Raw genomic sequence first — 14,818 nt, forward strand, 5'->3', positions numbered from 1 at the left:
AAAGGGCAAGGGGGCAATCTTGCGTTTTTAGGATGCCATGTCTACTGGTCCTGCTGCTGTCAAACAACACTACATCAAAAGTGCCTGAATTATCAGTTTGTGTTAAATTATGTTACAGGGGGTTGCATTAGTTTTACTTCACAGGAGGAAGAGAACTGTCTTGTGACTTCATGACAGAATCAGCAGGTTGGGCTGATGCAAATAATAACTACTTTAAAGTAGTAGTAAGTAATGCTGCTTTTTGTGATAACTGAAAATCTACATGGCTTGTGTTGTTATTGCGTGGCTAGAGATTCTCAGACCAGTATCAGACAGTGCCTACTGAAAAAAAGGACTTCATATACATCACAATGTTTAGATAACTTTGCTGCTGTGACATTTGAGTCATGACTTATTTGATAAACAATGAACTATCTACACCATGTCCCCCCCCCCCCCTTTTTGCTTGTGCTCCTTTTATTTGTCACAAGAGGGTGCTATGGCTCCAGTTGTGGTAGATGTCACCATGAAAAATATTAAAGCAGTACAGAGCCATGCTGAGCTACAGAAACTTGGCCTATAAACAACATATTTAGGACTCTCAGTTGCATTTTTTGTTATCCATTAAATGTCTTACATACTTACAGAGCTATTTAATGTCTAACTTTTTTTCTGATTATTCCTAGTTATATTGTTATTAAATGCCTGTTCTTCTATAAATCTGTGAAGCATAAGCATTTCAGCATTTGGTCTACAACCTATATCTATAAAGGAAATAAGTTTTCAATCAAGGATATTTTTGTATCCTCTGAAAATGTCATATATGGCTTCAGAGGAAAAATGTGTGGTGGAGGTTGGTTAATAATTCAGATGGTAGAAAGTGTTCCTGTGGAAAAGGCTGATGTGTCACTGTGCCACTCTAGTTTGATCCTGCTGGAGTAATAACCTGTTTATAAATGGGTGAAACAGGCCCCTGAAGATTTAATATCATCTGATATCAGAAGTGATAAACATGCTCAATTCAAACATGGAGAAAATGTGACACATTGATGTTTAAGTCAATGTAAGCAACAGATAAAACAAACTCCATTTATTTCTGCTTCAGGGGCGAATAGGTAGTCACAGTTTCAGTGGGAACAAAAATTAACTGCAGCCACAAAGCAGTAAGGTACAGACTCTATTACTCTACCATTCAGCCTGTGCCATCCTTGGCATTTTGGCTGTTGGTTTTTTTTTAATCTGAATTTCACTTTTGGTGATATAATCTTTCTTAATGTCAAACTTAAGAGTATACTGTGGTTGAAAGGAATCCTACTTCCCACAGTAACCTACTCTATTCCTGCAATCAGTGTGGGCTTTGACTCTCTGGAAAGAAAAAATTAAAGATTAAAGACACTGTATAATCTCAAGTGAAAATGTCAAACTGCAAGGTAGCTTTGAAGGACTGTACTGAGGCTTTGGAAGGCAGTGCAGGTGCAAACATCTGAGACATTTGTAAAATAAACCCAACTATAAACAGGTCTGAACTGTCACAGATGCTGCATCGCTTACAAATACAGAGCAGTGCTTCTCATATACTGTACCATCAGTTTTATTGTTCCATACAAGCACTGCTTTCAGGATGTTAATTTTCATCAGTAAAAATAGAAACAAATGTAGATTTGGTAGAAAGACAGCCCACACATCCTCAGACTGAGGCTACAGATGAGCTTCGTCTCCTCGTCAGTTTTTAAGGAGTCCCAACACCATCATCACAACCAGGTGAGCCCCTGCAGAAGGCAGGTGTTGTGAATTCACAGCACAGTCCATCAAACTCCTATGTAAGAAGTGATTCTTATTCCATCTGTTTATGAGTTTCAGTGCCAAAGGTGTGGTCCACCTGGGCTGAGGACCATGTTCACAACCAGATTCAGCCAACACAAGTGAAGCTCATAACATCTTTACAGAGCTCAGTGGCCATCACAGCTTTCCTGTGGAGACAAAAACAGAGTTGAGGATGTAAACATTGAATACATATTTAGGGATTCATCTTTTTAATGTTAATAACAGAGATAAACTAGCCTCTAGACCTCTGAATTGCTGCCCACACATTCAATTTCATCAGTAATTCAAATAATTAAATGAAATGGTAATTCAGTCTGAATATCAGGCTAAAGTTAAGCTAGTTTACCATTTGGAAGCTGCTTTGCAACAAGGGAGCTTGCATGTTTTTCTGGTCAAACTTGATGCATGCAAGTAGTACATCTGCATTTAAACTAAACAAAGAGACAACATCTGAATCTTGAATCTTTCAAGTATGTTTATTCAAACTTGTACTAGTTGTAACTACAGGTACAGGTGGATGTTTAAACATCCCCTTAATGATGGAGACAGAGTCCCCTTCAATGTGAAAGGGGGAAAAAGTACAAATAGAAAGAACTGTGGTGTAAATGTGAAATAAAAACTACTCGAGATCTAATGACTTACTCCCAGTAAGAAATTCAATAAGTTTAGTGAAAAATGTCACAAGATTTGTGCATGTATATATGGAGGAATCCTTTAGTAATCCTTTTATAAAAGGAACATTAAGTGTTTCGTTATCTACAACACAATTAGCTCAATGCGGTTAATAGATCACGTAGAACAGAAAATGTAGTTTAATGTGATGGCTAAAAGCAGTTAAGAAAAAAGCTGCAGGAACGGCTACTAATTCAGTTAAGTGTACTCCATTTATCTCAAACCCTGGCTTTAAATTTCATGATTACTGTTTGCAAACACCTTATGCAGATTGTGTAAAACACTAGAACACTAAAACTTTATTTCAAGGAATACCAATCAGATGGCTTTAGCTTTGTGCCCCTAGTTATTTGCCATTTCCCCAATAAATCTGGACTTTGCACTTCTCTAGTGCTCCTTGGTGAAAAAAACCTCAAACTGGCAGAGTTTAAACCACATGCAGAGCAGGTTCAAAGTGGTGCACATGACAAATTGACCTGGGCAACTGCACAGCAGCTTTTGAGATTGCACACTCACATGCAAGAACTTAAACCTACCCAGGCCTTTTCCCATCTTTTTAGCAGTTGCTCATGCTCTGTGAGTGCACCTCTCCATTGGTTCAAATCCCTGGATGGAATGCTCTCCTCATCTGTCAAATAACAACATCTTTTATGGACATTAACCATTACAAATGCCCATCTGGACTAATAAAATAATGGAATTGGTGACAACCAATCCCAGGCACTCAACTCTATTACCTCTCTACATGCATTACTGTGATCATGATATATCTCACATTTTGGAGACGTAACAAGTCTTAATAATCAAATACATATTGTCCAGATAGACAATCTCAGATCCATGATGTTCTGCACACCGGACATTTTCACAGCCATACAACACCGGGTCCAGATACCTCCAATAGTGAGGCGGAGGTCGAGCTCAGACATGTCACTTCCCGTGCTAGCCTCAGCGACACAGTGGTAACGGGCATCCTTGATCAGCGGCCCCTCTCTGAGCCAGCTGCTCACTAGTACCTCCCTCTGACCCAGCGGCCGGCGGTACTCCATTATAGGGGTATCCAGACTGTGCCCATTTATTAGCCAGTGAATGTGGACATCACTGGGACCTGAGGGACAGAATCGGACTTCATGTTTGACCCCTGGTGGTCGAGACACTGACACTACACAATAGACGTACTGTACATGAAATGGGAATACTTGCCTTTGTTAGGTCCGTTTGTGGTGTTCAGTTTCAATAAACTCTTCTAGAGGTTTGACTGAATATACATGCAGTGTATATGTATGTATAATACCTGATCTCAGCTCCGATATTCAGTGCATCTTGAACAGTCAGTCACTGATGAAGCCAGATTTACTGAGCTGTATATATGTAGTTTGCATAGAATTTATATCACCTGAAGGCTAATTCATCACTAATAAGATTACCAGTGTTAAAAGAAAAGATGTTTATATTTTCAGTATATGCATCAGGACAATAATTTTTTAGCCACATACAATAGTTTTCTGTAATATTTTCTGCCATTATACTCCCTAATGAGTCCACATTGTTTAAAAATATAAGGAAGTCAAACATTTAAAAAAACAAACCAGTGGTAAAAACATTTGACAAGATTTATTTAGCCTCCCTACCAAGAGCAATAGTCCCAAAATGTCCCCTAGATTTATGTACATCTTCAAAGGTATTTTTCCATATATACAAATATATTTACACTTGTTTACAGGCACAAAAAATGATCCAGATAAAGTATTGAGATGTAAGACATTTGAGCATACTATAATTTGTTCTGAGGAGAGATTCTCAACACCCTGGATGAAAAGGATCCACTTCTAATTTTACATGTGTCACGTCAGACTACAGTTACACAACAATATACATACAACTGTACCTTTCATTAGAATTGAGAATCACGTCACAGAATTTAATATCGAATCCCAGCTTTGTCTTTTTAAAACATTCACTCATTATATAGGTATCTTACCAGACACCTAAAAGTGATGAACAGGCACCTTAAAGCAAAGGGCAAGCTTGTTTTAAACAAATCCAGTAACACACACACACACACACACACCCCAACTCCAAGTTTATGTTTGGGAAAGGGTAACATGCAAGGTGTAGAGAAGAAAGAGAAAGAGAGTGAGTGAGAAATAATGGCACAGAGAAAAAGGAGGGTTAAAAAGTGAGGAATAGATTTCCAAACCGAGCAAGAGGAAAGGGTTGGGTTCGGGGTGTGAGCTGAGTCAATGTCACAGGCACCACTCACCCAAGGCCAGGCAGAAGAGCAGGAAGGCCTCCTGGGCATGAACCCCCCAGGCCTGGTCCTTCAGCAGGGGAGGCAACAGTCTAACCTCTGCCTCCTGGGCCTCCACACTGTGGGGCTTGGAGGAGGAGGAGGAGGAGGAGGAGGAGGAGGAGGAGGAGGAGGAGGAGGAGGAGGAGGAGGAGGGAGGAGGGGAAGGGAGGGCAGAGGGAGTGCTACTTCCAGAGGAGGACAGGGAAGATGATGTTTCGACAGGAGAGGAGGCTGTGAGGGAGGGAGTGATGGAAAAAGAGAGAATATTGAAGAAAATAGGAAATCTAAACAAGGGATGACATGCAAAACAGACAAAAGGGAAACTAATGAATGAGGGCTAGGATCTAAAAACGCTGCAATAAATAAAATGAGGAAGATCACAACTACTTAGACAATAGACAAAATGGTATTACCACAGATGTGACTCATCTTAAATAATAATTCTCTGAAAATGTTTTAAAACTGAAGGCTTAATTAAAAAAAAAAAATTACTTCAGATTGTTTCCACGGCTCTTTTAGAAAAAGAACAAGTGACGTCATGTCATACTAAACATATTTATGTCATTAACAGAGCACATAAGGGAAGATCACTAGTAAAGGTTAATACACAAGACCATCAGAGTTGTATCCATGCAGGAACGTCGACTTCACAGGGAGAAAAAAAAATAAAATAGAGAAATTCGACACTATCACTCAAGACAACTCTACTTTTCACAAGACAGTGGTTTGATTTATTCCAACATTTTTCTAATATGCAAGTCGTCACTCTCTTTCTGACCTTCAAACCGTAGACTGCCACCTCACTGGGTGAGATTAAGGCCCACATACCAGGTGCTGCAGATGGCAACACTGTACAACAAAGCCAAGCTATAATGTACTGAGCAAATCTTCCCTGAGAAATTACTGTAATGTTGAAGCATTACCCAAGTCCAGTAGCCTACACATTGCTTCGGAAAAAAATGCAAAAGCTTCAAGAGATTATTTTTCACCCAGACTGTACAAAAAAAAACACACAAAAAAAGACTCCAATTTGGAAAACATCTAGATAACTTACCAATTTGGTAAATAATGTTTCCAATTTGGAATTTAAGAAAATAGCTTTTCTTGCTGGACCAAGCTGAGAGGGTGCAGCTTCCGTGAATACAGTTTTTTCTTTGTCATTATAAGCCCTAAATCAGACAGCAGGAGGTAAATCTCTACAGGCAAGAGAAACGCCTGACTTAAGCCTTGTAATGATTCAACTTCATGTGATGCTGTAAACTAAACATACTTTCATATAGAGGAAACCACTTAAGACTTTTAAGTCGTGAGAAGATGCAGCAAGAGCATGACCCCCCTATAAAATAGTCTCTATGCTAAGAGGAAAAAAAGCAGGACAGAGGCTTCTGGCTAGCAGTAAGGTTAATCTGCATCTGCAAACTGGATGGGCTGAGATACGCAGTCCACATCAAAGGGTTTCTCCTGGGACAGGCTGTCTTCTCCAGAACAGTGAGAGGGGATCTGACCATTGCCACACTCCGGCTCAGTCTCATACCCAGTGTCACGGAGCGCCCGGAGGTTTTGAGTGGCTTGGCTGCCATTCTGCGTCGGTTGCTCCGTCATGTTAATTTTGTCAGTTGCAGATACTTCCATTAGACCTGCTTCACAGGCCCGGTACTCAGGCTGATGGGCACTCTTGTGACTACCCAACAGAGTAGCTCGCAGCCGCAGGCAGGGAGCCGGAAGATACTGCATGTAGCAGTTGTACGCTAATGCAGCCAGGAAGAGGAGGAAAAACAGGAGGAAGAGGAAGAGGAGGGCGGTGCTGCTGTTGTGCTGCAAATACTCGGCCGCTGGGTCCTGGCTGTCTGGGCGGGGAGTGTTGGAGCTAGGGGGAAGATTTGGCTGGAACTTGATTGTGCTGCTGGGGCGGGGTTAGTGATGAGTCAGTTTGGGGTGGGGAGGTGAATTGGACTGTGGCTGTGAAGCTGGGAGGGGCAAGGGCTGAAGTTAGTGGGGCTCTGTCTGTCTTACCATTACCTTCAGCTGCATGTGTGCTAGATGTCTCCTGGCTGCCGAGGGTGGTGGTCATGTGGCCTGCCTGGTGTGGGATTCTGGGCGGGAGATCCAGAGTCAGGACATAAGCAGCCAGGAGGCGGCTGAAGTTCTTCCCAGCAGAGGGGGCCCATTCCACTGACCAGCACTCGTAATGACCTTGATCCTCCGGAGCCACGCTGTAAATAAGGAGACCATTTTCGCCTATGAGGTGGAAGCGAGAGGCCTCAGTGAGAGCCGAGCCGTTGGATATCCACATCACCTGGGCTAGGTTGGACTTTACCAGGCATGGCAGCTCAGCAGAGCTCCCCAGCTTCACTGTCACACTCTGGTAGTCCTTCAGAGACCGACCTGACACTGAGACACAAAACAGAGAGAAAATAATTACTTTGGGGCAGTTAAAGTCTGGCCTAGTCAGAGGCTTAGTGTATCCTGCTCAAAACAGATGTCCAGTAGAGGACAATCATACAACATGACTTACATTTAGGACTGGGCAATACTGACAAAAAAAAAAAAAAAAGGATGTGTCAAGAAGGGAGTAAGCACTAACATTGCCCAATTTTTACTCTCACTGTCCATGCTATAAAGCTTCTTTATGAGGTCTTATGTGAGCATGTTGCACCCTACCTGAAGGACATTTGTCTGCATCACCATTCAGGCTCTGGATTAGCCTCCTGAAAAAAGAAACAAAGCATTATTTTCATGACAATCTGAAATATGCAGACACTCTGAAATGAAGAAATATCTAGTCAGACAGTAAAGCAGGTCAAACTGGACGGAGTATCAGTAAAGAGGTCTCTTGGTAGTGGTTTTGCTGTCGTTAACCAGTCTAATAATGCATGAGCGGAGTATCGGTATGTAGAAAAAAAGATAAGAGTGATAGAGAGTGAATGCTGCAAATCTAGCTTGATGGTGAGTCACCTAAGCCGTTGGCTGGGAGCCTCAAAGATATTGACACAGGCAGCATTGTGAGGGTCCCAGGCGCAGTATGGGTCTCGAGCTAGGACACAGTCATCGCAGGACAGATACCTGCCACAGAAGGCTGTGGGTGACTGGACTACACCCGAGTCTGAACCGGCATATAGGGATCGTGTCTGCGGAAGCACAAGGTTGTTCATGTAAACATGCGAAAGAAAGAGTGCACAAACTTTCACATGAAAACCATTTAGAAATACAACTTATTGATTAAACTTTACTACTACTCAGATATCACAAAGATGAACCCTTAACCACACACAAGATCTACAAAATCACCACTAAATCAGTGAAATGTCTGTCTGCAAAAGTTGTAATGCAGACTCCAGCAATCACAAAGCACACACTACAGTAAAGACAAATGTGCAGTCTAATCTGATTTTGTCATGCCATCTTCTTGGTAACTTCCTGTGGTGAGCTTTTTCACATCAGAGAAACGTATAAACACACACTTGCAAGTTTATTCGGTAAACATAACTGTAAAAAATGGCAACTGAGCGTAGTATACCAACACATACACACACTGCCTGTCTAGGTGTTATGTATATTTGCTGAGCTCAAAACACATTTTCTAACTCTTGTTCCACAGTTGTCTCTTTGTAGAGTTACTACCCGTTACAGTAAAGTCACTGACCTCAGAGGACAGCAGTAGGTTCTTGATGGACTCAGAGTTCTTCAGGAGCTGGATCTCCTCCACAATATGGACTTCACCTTCAAACACCACTGACTTGTGCAGGACTCCCTTATCTAAAGATGAGAATGGTAAAATGTCAGCCAAGGTAGAAGCCAGAAACTGGCCTCTTTAAAACAAAGATCACAATGCGGGATGTTCTGAATGATCAGTACACAGAGACATATTGTCTACTTTGTTAAAAATAAATCAAAACCATTATAGAATAGTTGTGATGGAATCTTTATCTTAACGCAGAGCTATTTAATTGTATAAATTCTGGATAAAATAAATATTAAATTGGGGCACTGAATCAGCACATACAAACTTAAAATTCAATGACTAATTAGCATCGGGGGCTAATAAGGGCATCCATATTTATAACATAGTTTCAATTTCAAATTTGTATTATAAGTGTTAATTGATGTGTTCTTACCTGTTCCAGTGAAGATGACATCATAAATGTTCCTATCGAGCGCACGGACCCTCTCCACAACAATCTGAGTGTAGTTGACATCTTTGGTGATGAGGCGAGGCCCGTTGCCAATGGGCAGGACAGGATCCTCCAGCAGGGGGTGGTCCTTAACGAACTGAAGGGTCTTGTCTGGCAGGTGGAGAGAGCTGCTAATGTTCTGCCGTCGCATCAGGTTGTTAATACACTGGTGGAATAAAAAGGCAGACAGGAGACATGAAATATTTTATTGTAAAGTATGTTCTCATCCACTGTATGTGCAGTATAATGAGACATGAGGGTTTTTTTCCAGGTCTGTATTGTAATGACTAAATACAGCATTTCCTAGCCCTAGACTACACAAAATCTGCACAAGCATTTACACAAAACTGAGCTCAGCCTTAATTATTCGAACTGTGTTAAAGGTACTTACTGCTCCAGGACGTGGAGAGGGAGTGATGCCGTTGTACCGGACCCACTTGGTGTGGGACTGCTCCACTGTGGCCTTCTGCATGTACTTGCCCTTGGAGAAGACCTCTTCCACAGCTGTCATGTTGTAAGCGCACACTGCTGACAAACCCACATTACCCCTGAGGAACGAGGATGATAATGGAGTCAGGGGAGAAGTGAGGGAGGGAAGAGAAGTGAATTTAAAGACCTGCATTATGTTGCAATATCCTACTTTTTCCCTTTTCTGACCCCTACTGATCCCCTACTCAAGATCAAATCAAATCACTGACCACTGAGAGGTGAAGACCCCGTAGATGACTGTGTCCCTCCAGTCTGCCCCCTTCAGGATGAAGACATCATGTACTACGTTGAAGACAAAGTTGAGCTCAGGCATCGAGCACACCAGCTTGGCTTTCAGGAAGGACGTCCATTTCTTCTGCAGAGTGCGCTGCCCCCCGAGGTCACCCTGTGGAAGAGTGGTTTATCAGCACATTAGGCGGTGTGGGGAGAGGCAGAGGAAAGAGGATGAAGAAAAAAGAAATAAGAGGGAGAAGAAATGGCAGGTGTATGATTGCACACTTGCACACAATTTCCACTAGGGGGGGAAATCACTTATCGTTTCAGGTTGATTTTCTTACCAAAGTCTCTCTGAGCATTGTTCGATTACTGTCCCACCACAATAGTCAAGATAAGATAACATCAGTTAAAGACAAGACAGTAAAGCACAGAGCTCTTTGTAGTAAAGATGCAAATAAAACATTATATAACAGATAGTATCAAACTACATAACTTTGGAACATACTTGTAAACATCCTGAACAGCTGCTCATTGTCAACATCTTTAAGATCTTTAACTGAGACATTTTGCATAAAAGATCCCTGGATTAGTGAGGTGAAATCTTTATTTTATATTTTAATTTTTTATAAAACAGGTGACAGTGTAATAATTATGATGCTTAGGGCAAATACTTCCTTATGTACAAGGAAAGACATTCTGTTGATGTTTGGTACAAACCTAATTAATGAAAATATGGTCTCATGAAAAACAACTACAGCGTAGAGCTTTATGTGAAGCAGAAGATTTCTGTGCACAGTTACGTTTAGGTACACTACCATTAGAAACAGGTAGACCAAATGCTTGCCTGTTATGTGATTTAGGTGAGACAGAAGAAATCCTTTTCATGTTTTAATGCTAATTATATAACGATTTAAGGGGTTTTGAACATTTGAGTAAATGTCCCTTCATTTGTGGTTTTGGTTGAAGGATTATAAAAAAAAAAACCTAAGTTATGTTTTAGGAAGGGAACCTTTTTTGTGGCAATTTTATTTGTAAACTCTGGGACAGGATGCAAGTTCTTTGGCTGACAAATATTTCACTGTTACAACTGTATTTTTGGTGTCTTAGAAGTCCATGTGGGCTGGGCACTTCGATGTGCATGACAATAAATAACATAAGTGACTAACTGTAGTTGATTTGTACAATGATATGAGCCAGGTTAGATCAAGAAATACAAGATAATGGAAGGAGGGAGAAAGAGGGATCGGACGAAGACATGCACACAGACAACAAGAGCATAAGGGCTAAAGAGGGATGCTGCTGGTATGTGCAGATGGTACATGACGTGTACTGACCTTACAGACGCGTGCCACCCTGGGGATGAGCAGCTTGCCAAAGAATTCGTACTCCACTGACACCTCAGTGAAGAAGTAGTAGATTTTATCATCCTCACCCTCTACTCTGTTTCTCCCTTCTCCCTTTATCACGTCGGCAAAAACAAAACTGGGCTCTACAAGAAAAGCAGAGAGGGGAGAGAGAGAAAGGTATTGGTAAAAGGAAGACTGGGACAATTAAACTGCTATTGTGAAAGCAGTGAAAGACTCATTGTATTCCTGCTCCTAAGGGTGCTATTACACACAGTTCAACAGAAACTTTCAGAAACTTCTTTTCAACCCTCATTCAAAAATATTAAGTTTATAAGCTTAAACTATTGATATGAATCAAAGTTTAACTGGAAAATTCGACTCCTGAAACTGACTCAACAGTCCGCTAGAGAGATGCATCACTCGGTTAGAACAACAAAAACCCTCAGTCCATTCACGGTTCTACAGTAGTGTGCACTTTAACAACAACAACAACAACAACAGACAAGTTTAATTTTGTTATCAACTTACTCACAGAAGTAAGATTAATTAGTGAAAGCTGATGTGACCTGCTGCTGCCAGCAACATTTGTCAATTTAACCGGTGAAAGCGACAGTGAGCACCAATAACAGATTTGTTAGCGTTGGAGCAAACTGTGTATTTTATGCAGATTTAATGGATGCTGATCCATTAAAATATGCCCGGATTGGCCCAGATACTGATCCTTAGATCGGCTTGGGACATACTATACCAGACAAAAAAATTTTTATTTCATCCATTGGAAATTAACAAAAAAAGTCCTCTCCTAACAACTTAACAATCTTTGAAATTAATTCAAGATGTTCACATATTGTCCCAACTCACCATTGAGCCATGATGTGGAGTACTCTGTCCTCAGCAGGGACTGGGATGGAGAGTATCTGGAAATAATCGGTTCACTGCCTAAGAAGTTATAAGCTGTCCCAGAGTACAGCGCTCCATCTGATAGAAAAGCAGGGAACAAAACAAACAAAAAAAGCAATTTATTGTCCAGGGAGTCCATTTTGCCTCCCCCAAAAAACAGATTATTGGGGATTATTATGCATTTTACTTCAGGGCTGACTACCAAAAGAGCTCTTTGTGTAATGACATAAAACTGGCTTCAACTCACCAACCATGACAGTAGTAAAGCTTTGTGAGGGGTCAAAGGAGCACTTTCCCCTGCCATCCTCAGGTCGACCGTCCAACGAAAAGTCAGCGAGGTTCTGAAAGAAGAGTTCAAGATTAAATTTCAGTTAAAGGTTGCTGCGATGATTGGTGAGCCCAAGCACATGTTTATTTGTGCGGTGTGATGTTTCCAGTTAAGGAGGGATTGAGTATTAACCTACCAAGTAGTCACACTGAGGTTGAAAGGCGTGTGTGCCGCAGACATACAGCCGCTCATCATCTACGACTTGGAGCACTCGAATGTAGTTTAGACAATCCCTCTGGAAAGCAACATTCACTAAACTAATTAAAATACACTGATATTTTATTGTAGACTGTTCATTTATAAACACTAGAAAGAGTGATTCTGACACCATAAAGATTAAGACAGACGAAACATAAACATATGAATTATTGAACTAACCTCTTTTGATTTTCCTTTAAGCGTGCACATCATCATGGGGTTTTCTGCAACTGTCCACTGAACCTTAAAATGGTAAAAAGAAAATCATAATTAAAATTTTACAAGTATTCCCCCCCCCCCTTGTCACATATCTTATTTGTATTTGATACCTTGTTGTTTCTGACTGTCACATTCTTCTTGCTGAGCTCAAAGATAGCCTCCCTAGCTCCTACGTACAGTGCATCCTTCTTCTCGCTCAGCAGCAACGTGGTGTAGTTGAAGATCTCAGGCTCCGAAAACTCCATCAGATCTAAATCTGAACACAAAACCATTGGACGACATTACTTTAGCATCCAAAACGACCATATTCATAAACATGCTAAGTTTTACATATCAACACGTGTATTCAACAGTATTGAGAATTAAATTTTAAAGCTGCTACAATCAATATTTTTATATTAACAATGTTAACAATGTAAATGTTGCTTGTAGTGACGGACCCACAGATAATTATGACCCAGCTCTCCAGTTCCCCTCAGCTCTATAGAGCACTTTAAAGTCTTTCAGCTCACTGTTTTGCTGTGTTGGTTCACTCTCACTGCTCTCAGTGTTGTTTCCAATCGCAGCAGACAGCTATTTTCAGCGAAAAAAGCTCTGATAAACCCACTGAACACTACCTGCTCAGCACCAACAACAGACAGCCAAAGTAAGGGCCTAGCTGGTGAATAAAATGGAGTCATAATTTTCTCAGGAGATGGTAAAGACCAAAACAGAGCTAAAAAGAGAGTGAATATTGGATTAATCAGGTGGCCAGAAAGGTGACCCCAAATGAATGCTAATGTTGCTCCATGCCTGCTGGATGTGTAAATAGGCACCATTTTGCTATCAAGTTCATTATAACAGCTTTATAAACTGATAATATGTCAGTGTGTTTACAGATTGTTTCTGCTGCCCCCCAAGTCTCCCCCCCGAAAAAACAATAACAAAACAGTTAATGCAGGTTTAAATTGTACCTTGAGTTCATCAAGACTAAATAAGTAAATATCAACAAAGATGACAGATGTAGTCTGGAGGTATGGTCACCAAAACACAATTTGATTACCGAGGCTGAATCCTCAAACACAGATGTTTCAGACATGTGAGTGAAAACATTAGCACTGTATCTCTCGTTATAATGTGTGTTATGATTGACAGCAAACCTAATAGAGAGTTTGCCTCTGGCTGGCTTTGGTCGTGCCAGGTGCAAGTGGGTTCGGGTTGCAGAGGCCTGGTCATAAACACCACAATGACGAAAGCAAATACCCTCACTGACTGACTGAAACAGTGACTATGCTACAGTGAGTAGAGAAACTCGACTTTGTTAAAGGGTGAGCTGTACTGGTTCTCACAGACTGACTGAGTTTCTGGAGCTATTTATGTAAATGGCAGTATGCAAACAGATCTTCCGCCTGACAGCAAGCGCTCTAACTTGAGAGCTTGTGGTGAGACTGAGGGCAGTCTCTTGTGATAAATGAAAGGAAACAGGTGTCACTGATGTATTGTGAACCTTGAGTTGAAAGAGTTTTGATATATTATAAAGATCTATCTCTACAGTATGAAGGCTCAGTTCTCCATGCTAATTGAGTGCCTTCAGACTCTCAATGACTCAAGTGAAGTTTCAATTTAAAATCAGCAGAGGGGTTTCAAAAGAACATTTACCAGAAATGGTTTGGATTTCTGAGGATGGAATTCATTGTAAAAAGGACACATACGAGGAGCATAGGGATGTTGCTAATAAAATTTTTTTAATAATAACTAATATATTAAATATTTGATTAGATGATACATTTATAAAATAAATTGATTAGACAACAGAATACCAAATGCCAATTAAAAAGGTTACCAGAGCCAAAATGTATGTTGTATTGTATTTCATGTCTTTTATGTATTAATATTAGTAGTAGTATAGGCTAATTTATACTATTTACTATTATCAGCAAATGTTTGGGTTTGGTATCTAATGAATGATTAGTTTGAAAATGCAAACTGTTTTTCTGTCAATCACGTAACAACCAATTGTTTCATCACAATAATATCTTATACATTAAGCCTTACCTTGGTGTCTCCAGGAGGTTCGAGGCACAGCGTGGGGTCCATGGGTGGAGACCTCTAGGAGCAGCCCCAGAAACACTCCCAGCACGCCAAATCCCATATTAGACTCTGAAAACTTCGGAACTGTGAAGTTTCCTCTGCAAAACAAAAG

The 14,818-nt window shown here is 40.8% G+C and overlaps 2 protein-coding genes across 2 annotated transcripts in view; both read right to left on the reverse strand.

Annotated features, from left to right (window-relative positions):
• Positions 1 to 1,037: 1,037 nt before the first annotated feature.
• On the reverse strand, positions 1,038 to 5,594 carry LOC122865994. Its single transcript, XM_044175090.1, has 5 exons — positions 5,547 to 5,594; positions 4,739 to 5,105; positions 3,371 to 3,583; positions 3,012 to 3,103; positions 1,038 to 1,949 (listed from the first exon to the last, which is right to left on the reverse strand). Exons 1-5 carry the CDS (start codon positions 5,592 to 5,594, stop codon positions 1,929 to 1,931), a joined length of 741 nt encoding a protein of 246 aa, XP_044031025.1. The 3' UTR covers positions 1,038 to 1,928.
• Positions 4,075 to 14,818, reverse strand: part of sema4d (sema domain, immunoglobulin domain (Ig), transmembrane domain (TM) and short cytoplasmic domain, (semaphorin) 4D) — a 39,966-nt gene continuing 29,222 nt past the window's right edge. The window contains 15 exon segments of the mRNA XM_044173831.1: positions 4,075 to 6,674; positions 6,676 to 7,159; positions 7,430 to 7,476; positions 7,724 to 7,896; positions 8,412 to 8,524; positions 8,884 to 9,106; positions 9,332 to 9,488; positions 9,639 to 9,814; positions 10,980 to 11,134; positions 11,853 to 11,969; positions 12,139 to 12,232; positions 12,356 to 12,454; positions 12,598 to 12,660; positions 12,747 to 12,892; positions 14,671 to 14,804. Of these exon segments, the coding sequence (XP_044029766.1) occupies positions 6,170 to 6,674; positions 6,676 to 7,159; positions 7,430 to 7,476; positions 7,724 to 7,896; positions 8,412 to 8,524; positions 8,884 to 9,106; positions 9,332 to 9,488; positions 9,639 to 9,814; positions 10,980 to 11,134; positions 11,853 to 11,969; positions 12,139 to 12,232; positions 12,356 to 12,454; positions 12,598 to 12,660; positions 12,747 to 12,892; positions 14,671 to 14,804 (2,686 nt within the window). The 3' untranslated portion in view covers positions 4,075 to 6,169.

Source organism: Siniperca chuatsi, linkage group LG18 (genome assembly GCF_020085105.1).
Source record: "Siniperca chuatsi isolate FFG_IHB_CAS linkage group LG18, ASM2008510v1, whole genome shotgun sequence".
NCBI lineage: Eukaryota > Metazoa > Chordata > Actinopteri > Centrarchiformes > Sinipercidae > Siniperca > Siniperca chuatsi.